Raw genomic sequence first — 13,674 nt, forward strand, 5'->3', positions numbered from 1 at the left:
GGAACAAATATTGTTCAGCAATACTTTTTTTTAAATCATGAAATGAAGTAAAAAAAATAAATAAAATGCATCAAATAGATAGAAATAAATGGATATCCACCATTTGTTTTGTTGAATGCACACACTCATATTGTCCTGCTTTGCCTTCAGTGTTGCAGGTGCAGACCTAGCTTTTAAAAGTTCTAAAGTATAGCAACCTTTGACGACCTACATCATGAAACTCTCCAGAGCATCTATGAGATTTTTGTATTTGCCCATTCAGCTTACACATATTGGGTTGGACCTATGATAATGTAAAAAAATCCAAATTACTCTGGGACCTGAGATCAAAAAGGAAAAGGCCAAATTCCCTGAATTCCCAAACCATAGACGCTCCAGCTTTGTGTGAAATGCAACCAGACAAAACCTAAACACTGTGATAAAAGCAAAGGAAATTACTTTCCTTATTTTAGGTGTGATTGATTGTCCCCCTGACCTGCTAGACTGAAGAGGTGGTTAAAAAGAAGAGGCAGACTTAGATAATTGGGCCCGGTGGTATCCAAAGCCCGGCAGGTGTTGAAAGAAGTCTCATAATACAGGTACCGGCAGCGGCTGCAACCCTGAACTTCAGCACACCTAGGATTTGTCTACCTTGAAGGAATTTTGGTGTTTTATGTTTGGCATGTCTTTTATTGAATAGATGAAATATGAGCTACTTGTAACTCCTATTGACGTATTGGACATGCCACAAGAAAAAGAAAAAAAGGTATAGAGGTGTCAAAAATCCTCAGAGATGTCGACAAATAAATAGAGCATTTTTGTTTTATCTTTTCTTGGCACGGAAAATAATGTCATTCAGTCTTTGAAAGTGGTGTCAGTTGTTAGAAATATCTTGCCGATACACGAGGGACGTAATTCCCTTACCTGTTGAAAAGTGAGCAAGGAGAAGGATCAGAGATGGAATTTAGTTGAACAGAAAAAGGCAGAGATGTTTTCACTCTTTAATTTCATTAGTGAATCATAGGGCTATCTGAGTCCTTCTAGCCATTTCAAATGAAGAGGTAAAAGCCAGGCATGAGCATTAATGATAACATTTTTTTTTCTTAGAGAAAAAATATGCATGTTCTATCCTTGCTATTATCTGCAAGCCACAGGCTCTGTTCCAATTAGAGAATACCACAGACGTACCATTCAACAAGCATGCACACAAACGAACCTACAATAGGTACAGTAAAGTACCCGGCATTAGAGAGCCAAGAGAAGAGCTTTTTCCTTAAAAAACTATTTAATCAGGAAAATCAACGCTTCACATCAAAGAAATGGAGATGAGGGACAGGCGGATAAAGAGGCTCATCAAAGAAGGAGATCTAGTTAGGGATTCAACGCCCTAATTCCCTTTCTCTTAAAACCGTCGTCAGAGGGGGCACAGGGCCAATTTGCTCCCTAAATGGCTGCGTGTGAATGTGCAGATTGCTTTGCGTAGCCGCTGGGAATGTGGGTTTCCTCCTCTTTTTCTTCTCCACACGGAGCCTGAGAATTAGAAAAGATCCAAAGACAGATAGGCTTAACTGAGCCCCAGCTACCTTCCTTAAGTCCAGAGCCCTGTTCCAACTTCCAACTAATTTAATACATGTCCTAACTCAATTAATAGACTCTAATGCAATGTTTCTTTATCTCTTTTTCTTTCCTGAGGATTGGGGCTTCAATTAGAGTTACAGAATAATGTCAGCGAAAAGGTTTGAATTGCAAGTCTCTCTGAATGTTAAGACAATGACATGTCCCAGTGGCATTAGGGTTGATCATATATGCATCCTTAATCTCAAACATCGTCCTAATCTCACTTTCTGGGACTTACTTCACATTAATGTAATGTAGTGCATAAAATATTGACCATCGGTCTTTCCTATCTAGGGCTTTATATGCATTAGTGTTGCATTCATTAGTCAAAACGTCCTTGATATAAAAGAGGACCTCGAAGAATCCTCTGGATGTGTCCTCTGTTTTCCACAAGATGTCAACCCAATCATCATCTAGGATTGTAACTCTCACCTCAAGGTTTTAAGTTTTTTTTTTATCCATCACAAGACTCCGTCAATACTTCTATAGGAGGTTTAAATCGTACAATTGATTCATGTTGGATTACCTTGCATTACCACAGAGGACATCTGCCATAGAGATTTGGAAAAGTTCTAGGACAAAGAAAGAACCCATTGGTCAGTATCACATAAATAATTTAACACAGGATCAAACCAATACAACAACCCAATGTTCTTCAGGGCCCTCATGAACCTCATAAGTAGAGATATTGCATGTTTTATTCTCTTCAGCCCAGCAAAAGTCTCATCTGAGCACAGATTCATGTATTTGTGCCAGTAGAACTGAAGCCATTTCCCTCTACAATAGGCTCTCCTTTACGCCTGCAGTTACAATTGATTGCCTTGGCAATCAGCAATTAAGCACTGGTGATCAGAGAAGGGAAAAAGAAAGAGTGGGAAGAAGAGGTGGATAGTAACCATCACAACCCCCCTCCATCCCACTCCTCTCTTGTCAGCCAGGAAAGGCTTCACTCAGCTGGGGTGAGTTTGGCCTGGGGCTGGGCTCACTGGTGGAGGTTAACTCCAGCATAAATAAGCATCTTTGGACTCATTACAGGGATTAGAGAGTAATTCGCCTGCGAGGAAGGAGACGACTGCCAGGGTTTTGGTACAGTTTACTACAGTCTTATAGAGGCGAGGGCCCTTGAGATTACAGAGGGAGAGAGATGGAAAGGCAGCAAAAGAGAGAAAGGCCAAGGGAAAAGAGAGGATGGCTGTCAAGTGTGTGTGAGTCAATCCAAGCCCCTGGCTGCCCCCTTGATCTTGAGCATGTTGGGGTGCTGTGAAAACGGATAATGGGAGTTAGAACGACCAGGCCTGTCTAGAGAGAAGTGTACTGATTGTTATAACTTTCCCTCATCTCTTGCTCTCTCTCACTCCTCCACTTAACTAAATAAACACCCAAGAGGTAGCACTCTATCAATTTTAATGATGTTGAAATACAATTTAGGCACAAAATACACAACAAATGCTAATTTGGCCATGATGAGAGGCATCAGAAATTCCTCCCATTATTTATTCAGCTGACTTTCTGCATTTTTCATCAGAACAAATATTCCCATTTCAACAAACACACACACACATATCCACGCGCCCCATCACAGAGCCAATTTGGAGCATAAATCAACACATTCACTCATCAAATATATGCCCCGTGTGGTGCTCTGTAGTCTGTCCAGTGTACCAAAGACAAATAATTCCATCCAAAGTCCAGCCAGAGAAACAGAGGGCACTGAAGACTGTCAATATCTGCACACATACATTAAACAAAGCAGACAACTGAGTGCTTAGAAAAGACAGAGTAAGGAAAAGTCCTCCTGTCATAAAATCACAAATGACTGAATATTACAAAAAAGAAAAGCAAATACTGGAAACAGATACACAATTTCTTCAGAAATTAACATCTCTATTAAGGAGATAGGAAACAGAGGTAGGAGATGGACTACCAGAAATATTACTCATATATGAAACTCTTACCAAGAACCGAATGTAAAGTTTTTTTCTGTCAGAGTAACGCATATAAAAAAACAGCATGAGAAAAGAACAACAACAAACAAACAAACAAACAAACAATAAAACGGCATTTCTATTTTTGTATAGCACTTTCATATTACTGGTGGCACACAACCTCCTGTATAAATAGTCAATTAATAAGTCAATCAAGTTTAATCACCGGCTTCTCTAAATATGACTGCTCAATGCTAACACAAGTTTAAAGGATTTTGAAAATGTTTTCAAAAACAGTTAAGATGTTTCTAAGACTCCAGTTGTTTTAAGCTGATAGAAGTCTGATTTGGTCATGTCTGGTAGATTCATCTTACAGATGGGAATTTATGCCAAATAAAAAAAATCAGTTATTTGCTAAAGTTAAAATATTACTTCCTTCTTACATTTTACCAAATCTTCGCTTAATAATACTCAAATATCCCTTTCATTCAGACTAAGTTTCTAGGAGTTTTCTCTCAGCAAGATGGAACCATCACCTGCCCACAGCCCGCATGTCCATCTTCACCACATTGGGCGTCCCTGCTTCTGCCCCACATTTCGGACATGTGAGGTAAGCGTCGGCGATGCTGTGGCTTTTAATGCAGTAGTAGCAGAAAACGTGCTGGCACCCCGCTGTATGAGGCATCGTTGGCCATTCTCCACATAGTCCACAGTTTTTCCACATGTATTTTCCATCTCTTTTGCTTTCTTCCTCAGAATATTTTCTTCCAAGCACATGCAATAACACCGCCCCTTTTAATTTCCTTAAATTTACCAGCGGTAACAAGAATATGAGGAACTCGGCAAAGCCATGCCACAGTAGTTCCCGGTTCAGGTACTGATAAGTGACATCTCGGACCACATTAGGTTTACTGAACACAGCCTGAGCTCCCACAATTCTTTCAGGTAAGATGGGGTGACGGCCATGCCTTAGGAAAACTAGGAAGTTGACAAAGGTACAGAACTTTGCCAGACCAGAAGCAAGAGTCAGGGCTTTACGGAGACTTTGTTGCAGCAAGCCACCATCCAAATCCGAAACAGCCCCTCTTGTACTCAAAGACAAATATGGCAGCAGACGGTAGGAACGTTCCTGCAGCCAACGGGGGCCTGCAGTAAGTATGGCAAGACCCAACTTCTGACGAGGGGACAGTGATCTGTAGTGGGGAGATGATGAGGATGTGCTTTGATAGCGCAGGCTAAGTAGAGATTGACCTATTGTGGCACTGCTAGAATAAAGAGTAAACCTCCAGAGCAGCAGATAAAGTAATGCTTTCAGTTCAGGTTCCACCGGGGTGAGCAAACCTGGACGGCAGTTCTGGAAACACTGAGTGAACTGAGTCCACAGCAGTTGCTCAAGAGCTGAGTCCAGCTCCAGGGCATCCAGCTGGCTGATGCGCAAAACTGGTTGGTCAACTGCAGATTCTGAATCATTTGTTCGAGCTGTCCTTTTGTTGTGGTCCCTGTTCAAACCTGGTGAAAAAAAAAAATATATAAATAAATCAAGTCAGATACTAATTGGATTTTAAGATTTGTGTTTGATGTAGCATTTTTATAATGATTTAACTTTGGTTTAATTTGAAAACCAATTCATTGATTATAGCTGGTCAAAATGTGGAGTTCGAATAGAAGAACCTGTGATCACTAACATTTTTTTCTAAAGAGAACCTGGACAGCAAGATACAAACAATCAAAAGTGTTCAAGTAACAAGTTGAAATGGAAACAGAGTGGATTTTTCCCAAAGCTCCTGCAAAATTTTCATGGAAAAATTCCATATATCTGCAGACTCCAGAGTTTTCAGACATTTGTTTAGCCCATTTTGAAACTAGACACACTAAGATTTATAATAAATTCACAACAGATGTCAGGACAGACAAACGTGATTTATCGGCAAATGCATGTATGTATGAATAACTACACGTTACCCTTTTTACTCTCCAAACTTTATTTCCAGTAAATATACTCTGGATTGCACTTTTTTCATTAATCTTTTCCTCATAATTTTTCCATAGCATTTCAGACTCGTGGACCTTGTTCTGAAAAATAAGCAAGAATGAAGAACACTGATGTCATATGATCATTTTTATTTTATTATCTTAAAATCTATTTAGGTTAAAATCCACTCTGAGAAAAACAAATGTATAAAGAATCACTTCTACTACAGAACAACTTTGTTATAAGGAGCAGAGAGGCCCTGGAGGGGAAGCCCATCCTATTAGAAAGGTTATTTTTCTTTACACAGAAACGGAAATCACTTTTCACATGTAAAACCCGTCCTTAATGCAAGCTTTGAGCTACGGCATACGGTGAAGCAGGGGGTCTTAGAATGCTTTCTCCACTGTATAAACACACACCATTCTACACACTAGACACACACCCACACAGTAGGCAAAGCTCAGGGGCTATCGTTGCCTACTCCCTCCAGAGATAGGGGTGTGTGTACAAATCACATCACCAGGGATTAGGCTAACGGCACAGTCTCTGGTACACCATAAACATCTGCCAAATGTGGAACAATCCCCCCTTCCAAGATTCAGCTCCATATGGGATCTCACCATTGTGTCATCTGGGCTACTTTGTGCTGCATACATTTGCAAACTGCTCAGTTCCCCAGTTTTATCTGCCCTTTGCCTGACTGAAACGCCTAAGAGGTGGAAGACTAACTAACACATTGAGAGACAGACGAAAAAGGCCACCAAAGGAGAGAGAGGGAGAGAGAAAGAGACAGAGAGAGGCCTTTTCTTGACAGTAGCTTTTGTGTCTCCATGAACAGGATTTGTCACGAGGCTTTAAAAGAGATTTCCACCGGGTAAATATGGCAGTTTTGACAGAAAGAGAGAGGGATGATGGTCACTTTAGATGCTTCTCAAGAAGGTTAAAAAAAGCCCATCCTAACATACTGGGCCAATACTGAGGTATACAGGACTGTCTGTGTATTCAAGACATTTAAATAGACCCAGGATACACCATCCAAATAAGTGAGAATTAGCAAACCGATGAAAAAAAAAGTGAATTTACGCTGAACTAAGCAGGTATGACAAATTTATTGAGCTTTCTTTGAAATGCTGCCATGTTAAGCGACCAGGACCTCGTCTGTGATGGGAGAGGAGTGTGGATTATAATATATATATATTTATATATATATAGTAGAAAAATAGAAGTAGTCTGAATGTGTATGCCAACCAATAAACAGGCTCTGTTTGTTCTGCTTAATCTGAAAGTTTCCCTTTGATGGAGGAAAATTTAGAGATTATATGCATGTGTGTCTGGCTATGAATGCATGCCAAGGAAAGCCTTGATCTATGTGGGGCTCTAATGCAACACTAAGTTAATCTATCAGTCTATAGCTGACACACACACAAATACACACATAAATTGACAAATACACACACTGCCAGGTGGTGGAAATCCCCGCCACAGCAGCAGCACTCTCGGGAGAGTAAACCCGACCGGGTCCAATAGTCTTTTCAAAGCTTTTTATCGAGCAGTTTACAAGTTATGAATGAATATGTTTTATTTGGGGAAACACGGTATTGACAACCACCTATCAATAGTAATGTGACTATTGTCAAGGGTCTGTCAATATTAATGTAATTATGATGTAGAGGGATCAGAGGGAGGCTGGAGTCGAGGGCCAAGTAACATCTCCTGCCCACTGCCATATCAATAGCTGGGATTGTTATTGACAGCTTCCCTTCAGACTTGCAGGACTTGCCAAATATATAACAAGCAGGCACTTCAGTCAATGCCGGGCTGCCTATAAAAATTAAGCATTTGAATTTACATGGCTTTTACCGTGGACAGCTGGAAATCCATGTTCCTTATGTAATACTCAAAAGTCACAGTCAATACAAGTGTTTAGGCAGCAGTGACAGTGTGTGTTAGAGGCAGTGGTTTTTACAGTTCCCATACAAACCTGAAAGATGAGAGACACAGGGAGAGAAATTATTTATTTGAAATAGGTAGACGCATATAGTGGCCTCCACAGTTGTTAGCAGCCATGGAAAAATGTGAAAATAAATAAAATATACCCGTCTTTTATTTCAGTAGTATATTACACCTTGATTATTATTATTTTTTTTTTATAAATTCAACCTTTTTTTCATGTACATTTGTAAGTGAGTATAAACTCCCACATTGGGCAATACGTGTTTTATTATTATTAAAAATACAATAATTGAAGTCACAATTAACTGCACACTTGCTCCAAATTATTTTGAACCACATCCTTTTTATCAATAGGTCAGTAATGAACACTGAACCATTTGGTGAGAGAGATATTTGAATAAGTTACACTTATTTTAAAAGAGACTGTTTTAAAAATATACATACATTTACCAACAGGGGACTTTTTTCTCTTGCTGCCTAAAAGGGAATTAAATAAAAGGTATGATTTTTCAAAAATATTTCAGGGTGTAATTATGCTACCACAATAACAGACAAATTCATCTCAACAAATCTTTTGGTGGCTGCAGATTTAAGAATTCTTTTGGTCAGCCTACCAACTCACAAATAAAAAGAAAACTATTTAGGGGGGTTGGTGGGAAATAAAAATGAATCTTGAAAGCAAATTCATCTGGAAAACCTGTGGACTTCCTTTATTTAAAGTCAGACCAGAAAAATAAATAAGTAAATAAATAAAATCACATTCCTTGGAATGTTATAAGGTATTTCGATTCAGATCAGGGTTGATTCTCTTCTTGTTCCATTAGTTTGTGCATGCTATTTAGACAAAGATAGCACACTGACTCAAGGCTGACTATGATAGCTGAGGGACAACACAACAACAATATCCAATCTAACATAAAACCCACTGTAACACTGCTCCGAGGCAAACAGGGCCATGGCCAATGTGAGGAAGAAGAGGAGAGGCTACAAAAGCATACAGAGCATCAGCCTCGAGCTTCGGCGCAGAAATGGGTCCTCTGGAAGCTAGACAATAAGCCGTAATGTCAGTTACCCTACAGAACGATGGATAGACAAAAAGACAGACACGTCAGCTGGCACATCAGGAAACCGCCAGATGGGAGCTTTGAGCAATCGTCCACAGATACTTTGAGACAAAAAAAAAAAAAAAATGGCTGAAAAGATAACTAAAGTGGAAAAAAAATAAGGGGGCGGGAGACAGATAAACCCAAACCTTTCCCTAGAAGCTGACCTTGAGGATGACGGTCACAACAAAGAAGGAGGGACTATCCTGTAGCACACACAGCTCAGCCACACTGAGGTGAATCCATCCAGGGAATAGCCTATAGACAGAGGAAGACCTCACTTTCTTCTTGACCTTGGCTTTGGTGTCTGGAGAGAGCAGGAGGGTGTTTAGGACAGGGGGCTGAAGACTGGGAGGGGGGGCTGGGAAGATGGACAGTCTCCAGGGAACTGCATTTTTTTTTTTTTTCCAGCAGCAGTAATGCTACGAAGCCACTCAAAGAGCTATCACTCGCTGTCACTGGAAACAGTGTGTCCAAAAGGTCTCAGTTTGGCTTTTTATGTATTGTAACACTCAAATTACTAGGCACTTAGGTGTGGTATTTGCATAATGTATTTGCTAAATTACTGCATAAATGTTCACTTGGCTTTCTATGATGCTTGGAGAGGGAAACAAGCTGTGCATTGGCAAAGCATGCTGGATTACAACATTAGATTTTTTTTTTGTTTCCTTTTTGTGCATGCAAATTAATTGCTATAAAAGCTCTGGTGGGAAAATATAGGGAAAAAAAAAAGGTCTCCAAGCACTACTGTTTCTTTTGTCCAACTTCCCTATCCTAGCCTTCTATCAACGGGAATGAGTGAGGACCTATTAGTCAAAGCTCGCTACGTCTGCAGAAAAAAAAAAAAAAAAAACGGATGAGAATGTCAAATTTAAAACTCTTACGAGAGTGATGTCATACAGCAGACTACAGGCAGTACTGGGGACACTAAGATCACCCAGGCGGTAAGCAGACTAATTGTTATGAGTCCGTTTCATGAAAAATGAATGTGAGTAGATGCACAGAGGGGTCTTTGGGTTGTGTGTGCATCAGAGACTAATGCTTTATCAAGGCTTCCCTCTTTCTCTAATCACCCAAGACTCCTTTGAGCCAAGGGGTGAAAGCCAAGTTAATGCATGAACACACACGCACACGCAAAAATAAATAAAAAATACACACCAGCTAGAACCGTACATGTGATGCACAAAAATGTCTTCTCCTTATTTGACTTTGCTCAGAAGGTAAATTATTTAGAAGAGTTAATTGATTTCATGGGTACGAAGGTTGAGTATGCTAAAACTGTATGAGTAATAAGTATGAGGGTCTGCGGCAAACAACTTAAAAGGCCATGAAACATTAAAGAGCAGAAAAGCACAATGAGTGTGCAGGAAAACGCAGAGCACCTAATAAATGCAAGAACCAAATTTGCGTGTTCCTTAAGAATCAATGAGAGAGCAAGTCAGGCAAATAAAACATGTCATCACGTTGAATATTTGAGCCTTATATATTTTTCAGCTTCTCCTCATGCCTGAAAAGTGGGAAAATATGTAAAAATAATGTTAGACAAATGAAAAAGCTGATAGTTATTTAAATTTCTTAAACAATTTGCATGACTGCTCGATGAAAAATTTTCAACGTGAGATGAAGTTGCTCTTTGTCTACTGTAAAAGAATGTGGGAGAATGTGAAGGCTACAGTAAAACTCAATCAAACCCAAAGTATAAAAGTTACTTTTAAAGGTTCTGATTCATTTTAAATTGAAAATTGAATTCCAATAAAAAATATTTAGCACTTTGACATTGCACGCATTTCTGTTTAAATATTCAGTAAATATCTTCACTGATAATTTGTTGCGTCAATTGAAGACTCGGGAACATTATTTTTCTTAACTTTAAACATTGACTTTTTCATTAAAGACCTCAGGCAGGCTGCAACACCATTGATAGATAGCAATTCCCTTAACAGATTTCTGATGGTAGACAGCTCTGAAACCGTTTGTAATTCAGATTGTTTGCAATCTGAATTACAGTGTTAAGTGAAGTCTTAAGATGACATTTGTTACCTGCAAAATATATAATTGCAATGTTGTCCTCAGTGTTGTATAAAGTACTGAAATCTCAGAGTCAAGTAAAAGTATAGGTACCTCTCCAAAATATGACTTTGATAAAAGTCCAAGTCACTGACTGAAATGTTACTTGAGTTAAAGTATTAAAGTATCTGAAATGTCTTGTACTTAAGTATGGAAATTACTGTAAAAATGGATGTACTCAAGTAATGCAATGAAAAGTACAAGTAAAAAGTAAAACAAGGCAAATGCAGTTTGAATGACATTTTTTATATTTTGGCAAACTTGTCAAATACACTTAAAATAATGTACACAACCAAGTGCAGGCAAAATTAAATAGATAATAATAATAGATAAACCTGCAGGCATCATTTAGTTAAGAAAATTAGGTGCTTTACCTAAACCACAAGGTTAACTTAACCTGCTTTAGGTAAACTTAACCTGCTTTACAACTGAACCAGCTTCTTAATAAACCCTCCAGGACAGAAAATACAAAGTTTATATAAGCCTCAAGTTTTCCCTTTCAGTAAGGTCAGTGCTGAAAATGAGAAAAATAAATAGTCAGTACAGAAAATGCGGCCAACATGAAGAAAAAAACACGTTACGATTATTCTACTTCACACAAAACTAGTCATTATGCAAAAGAAAAAAAAAGAATTGGGAGGGGAATGCAGCTTATTTGACATCTGAAGAGGGAGACCTTTGTTGTTAACTTGGTGTTTAATGGGAGAAGCGAAACAGGTGCATCCTATTGGTGGTGATGAACAAGTCCAGGCAAGTCAGCTACTGACTTTGCGACTTTGTTGCAGTCAATCAGTAGGTGGGGTCAAAACACTTGCGTTTCTCTCTCTCTCGCTTTTTTTAACTGTGGTGGGGTTCTCTTATGACTTGGGCAACCCACAAAAAAAAAAAAAAGACTTCCCAAGGCCGGAGATCACTTCAGTGAATTTTATTATCTATTCAGTGAACAAAGATGCCACGTGCAAAGTACATACAAAAGACATCCATGGCAGGTTAAAATCAACACAGCAGTACCTTAGTGTATCACCTCCAGTGTGAGTTCTCCTGAGTCTAGCTACAGACTGCCTCCCTGTTGAACAGAGCCCTGCTTTTAAAGCCACATGCTCCACCCACATAAAGTCAAATCAAGAAAACAAAACAAAAACTAAGCAATTACTCCGAACTCAAATAAATTCTTAAAGTATACAAAATAATAATAAGAGAAAAAAAATAAAAAAATAAATAAACTTGTAATCCAAAAAGTACAATAATCAATTTAACAGCCAACACTCTCCCGGTGCGCCACAATCCAGAAACAAGCCAATTGAAAATAAAGCCGGGAAAATGTTTGAAAATGACAGACAAGAATTAATGTTATTATTAAAGTCTCAGCTTTAGATACATGTGTGCTCTAAAGTGAATGACTTGTGACATCAATATTGGTGTTAGTATCACACATCTGTCAGATTCACATTTACTTTTACGATTTAAAATAAAATGTGACTTCTGATCAACTAAAAGTAGAAATAAAAACCCTCACGGCGGTGTCATTGTTTTTAAAGCTCTTCCATGTGGCTTTGTGAAGACCTGGCATCATTAGATTGTTTTTCAAAGCAAACTGAAGAAAATATTTTTTTGTTTGGCTATTAATTTACTTTTGCTAAATAAAATAAGGTGCCCTTATTTCAATATTTTCTTTTTAGATTCATTTCCAAATTATTGGCTTATCACTCTAAATCACTAAATTACATGGTTATAATCACTTATATTCCAATGGGGTATACAAATCATTCAAATTAAAAAAATACTATGTGAGAGTTAATATTAAGATCTAACACTGAATTAGTGTCAGTAAGAGTTAAATTATTAACTCCAGCAGATTTGATATTTGACACTTAATTAGAAAAAAAAAGTAAACTTATGCCAGCATAGTTTTAGATTTATGACCTTAAAACACACATTGAATTCTGGAGTTATGGAATTATGGAATTGAATTCTAGTCTCCATAAATTATTTAATATGCTATATAAGCATGTTTCAAATGTTTCAGTATCTAAAAAGTATTCTTTTTTTCAGATCCTGCCAATATGTTTTATTTTTTTATTTTTGTGAAAATAAAGCAAGATCATTATGCGATTATAGAGGTAGGGGAATTGGATTTTGGTAGCAGATTTGCAAACAGTACAGTCAGCACTGGAAAAGAGAGATATAACCAAAAGACAGATAAGGGTAGAGGAGAGATGATTGGGTTGAGAGGAATGAAGTGAGTAGTCTCCTGAAGAAAATCAATAAGATCAACTTTGCCTTGAATCTCAATGCGGAAGGTTTTGATCTCGAGCCCTGATTATTTTGGGGAATAATGGAATTATGTGCGTGGATGCAGAACATAATCTTGAAGAAGCCCAGAGTCTCACAAGGTTACTAATCAAAGTTTCATTAGGTATATATACACCTGGACCGCACACAAATTGAATAATAATTCCCTGTATATTTGATGGTTTGTGTTGTATGCTGTGTGCATTAAACATACCGATAGACATCAACAATCGATTTTACTTTAAATGCAAGCATGAAGCAAGTGGAAAATAAGACCATAGATTCGAGGGAAAAACAGGAAACCCTGACACTGCAGACTAACCGCAATGCTGGATTTCGTTTTAACGCCATTAAAACGAAGCAGGTTTCCCATTACTATAAATAATACAGAGATAGTATCCAACTAATGTTAATACCTGTATTCTTACCCATTTCTCTTCGGTGAAACGTACACTTCAACTCTTCTCCTCCCGATATGCTGCAGACAGCGTGCTTTTCCGGGTTGTGCAACTCAGCCCCGCCTCTTAAAGGAAACAACCCAATTGCGTAAACAAACGATGTGATTGACGGAGTTGGAAAGGAGATTAACCAATAGCGTGACGCAGTTCAGAATCAGTGGCACAAAACAGAAAGTGAGTGTTGATTCGCTGGGATTGATCCGTATTTCTGTTCTGAAGTTGCGACTCAAATAAACAAAAGATGCAACTTTAATTTGCATAAAGTAACCCAATTAATATAGTGTTAACAACATATCTTGTGTGAACTG

General features: G+C 38.3%; 1 protein-coding gene across 1 annotated transcript; it reads right to left on the minus strand.

Annotated features, from left to right (window-relative positions):
- Window positions 1-3,049: 3,049 nt before the first annotated feature.
- pex2 (peroxisomal biogenesis factor 2) lies at window positions 3,050-13,402 on the minus strand. The gene is made up of 2 exons (XM_055037226.1): window positions 13,337-13,402; window positions 3,050-5,030 (listed from the first exon to the last, which is right to left on the minus strand). Exons 1-2 carry the CDS (start codon window positions 13,338-13,340, stop codon window positions 4,054-4,056), a joined length of 981 nt encoding a protein of 326 aa, XP_054893201.1. The 5' UTR covers window positions 13,341-13,402; the 3' UTR covers window positions 3,050-4,053.
- Window positions 13,403-13,674: the final 272 nt, after the last annotated feature.

Source organism: Poeciliopsis prolifica, unplaced genomic scaffold, assembly GCF_027474105.1.
Source record: "Poeciliopsis prolifica strain line A6 unplaced genomic scaffold, Auburn_PproV2 SCAFFOLD012, whole genome shotgun sequence".
NCBI classification, from domain to species: domain Eukaryota; kingdom Metazoa; phylum Chordata; class Actinopteri; order Cyprinodontiformes; family Poeciliidae; genus Poeciliopsis; species Poeciliopsis prolifica.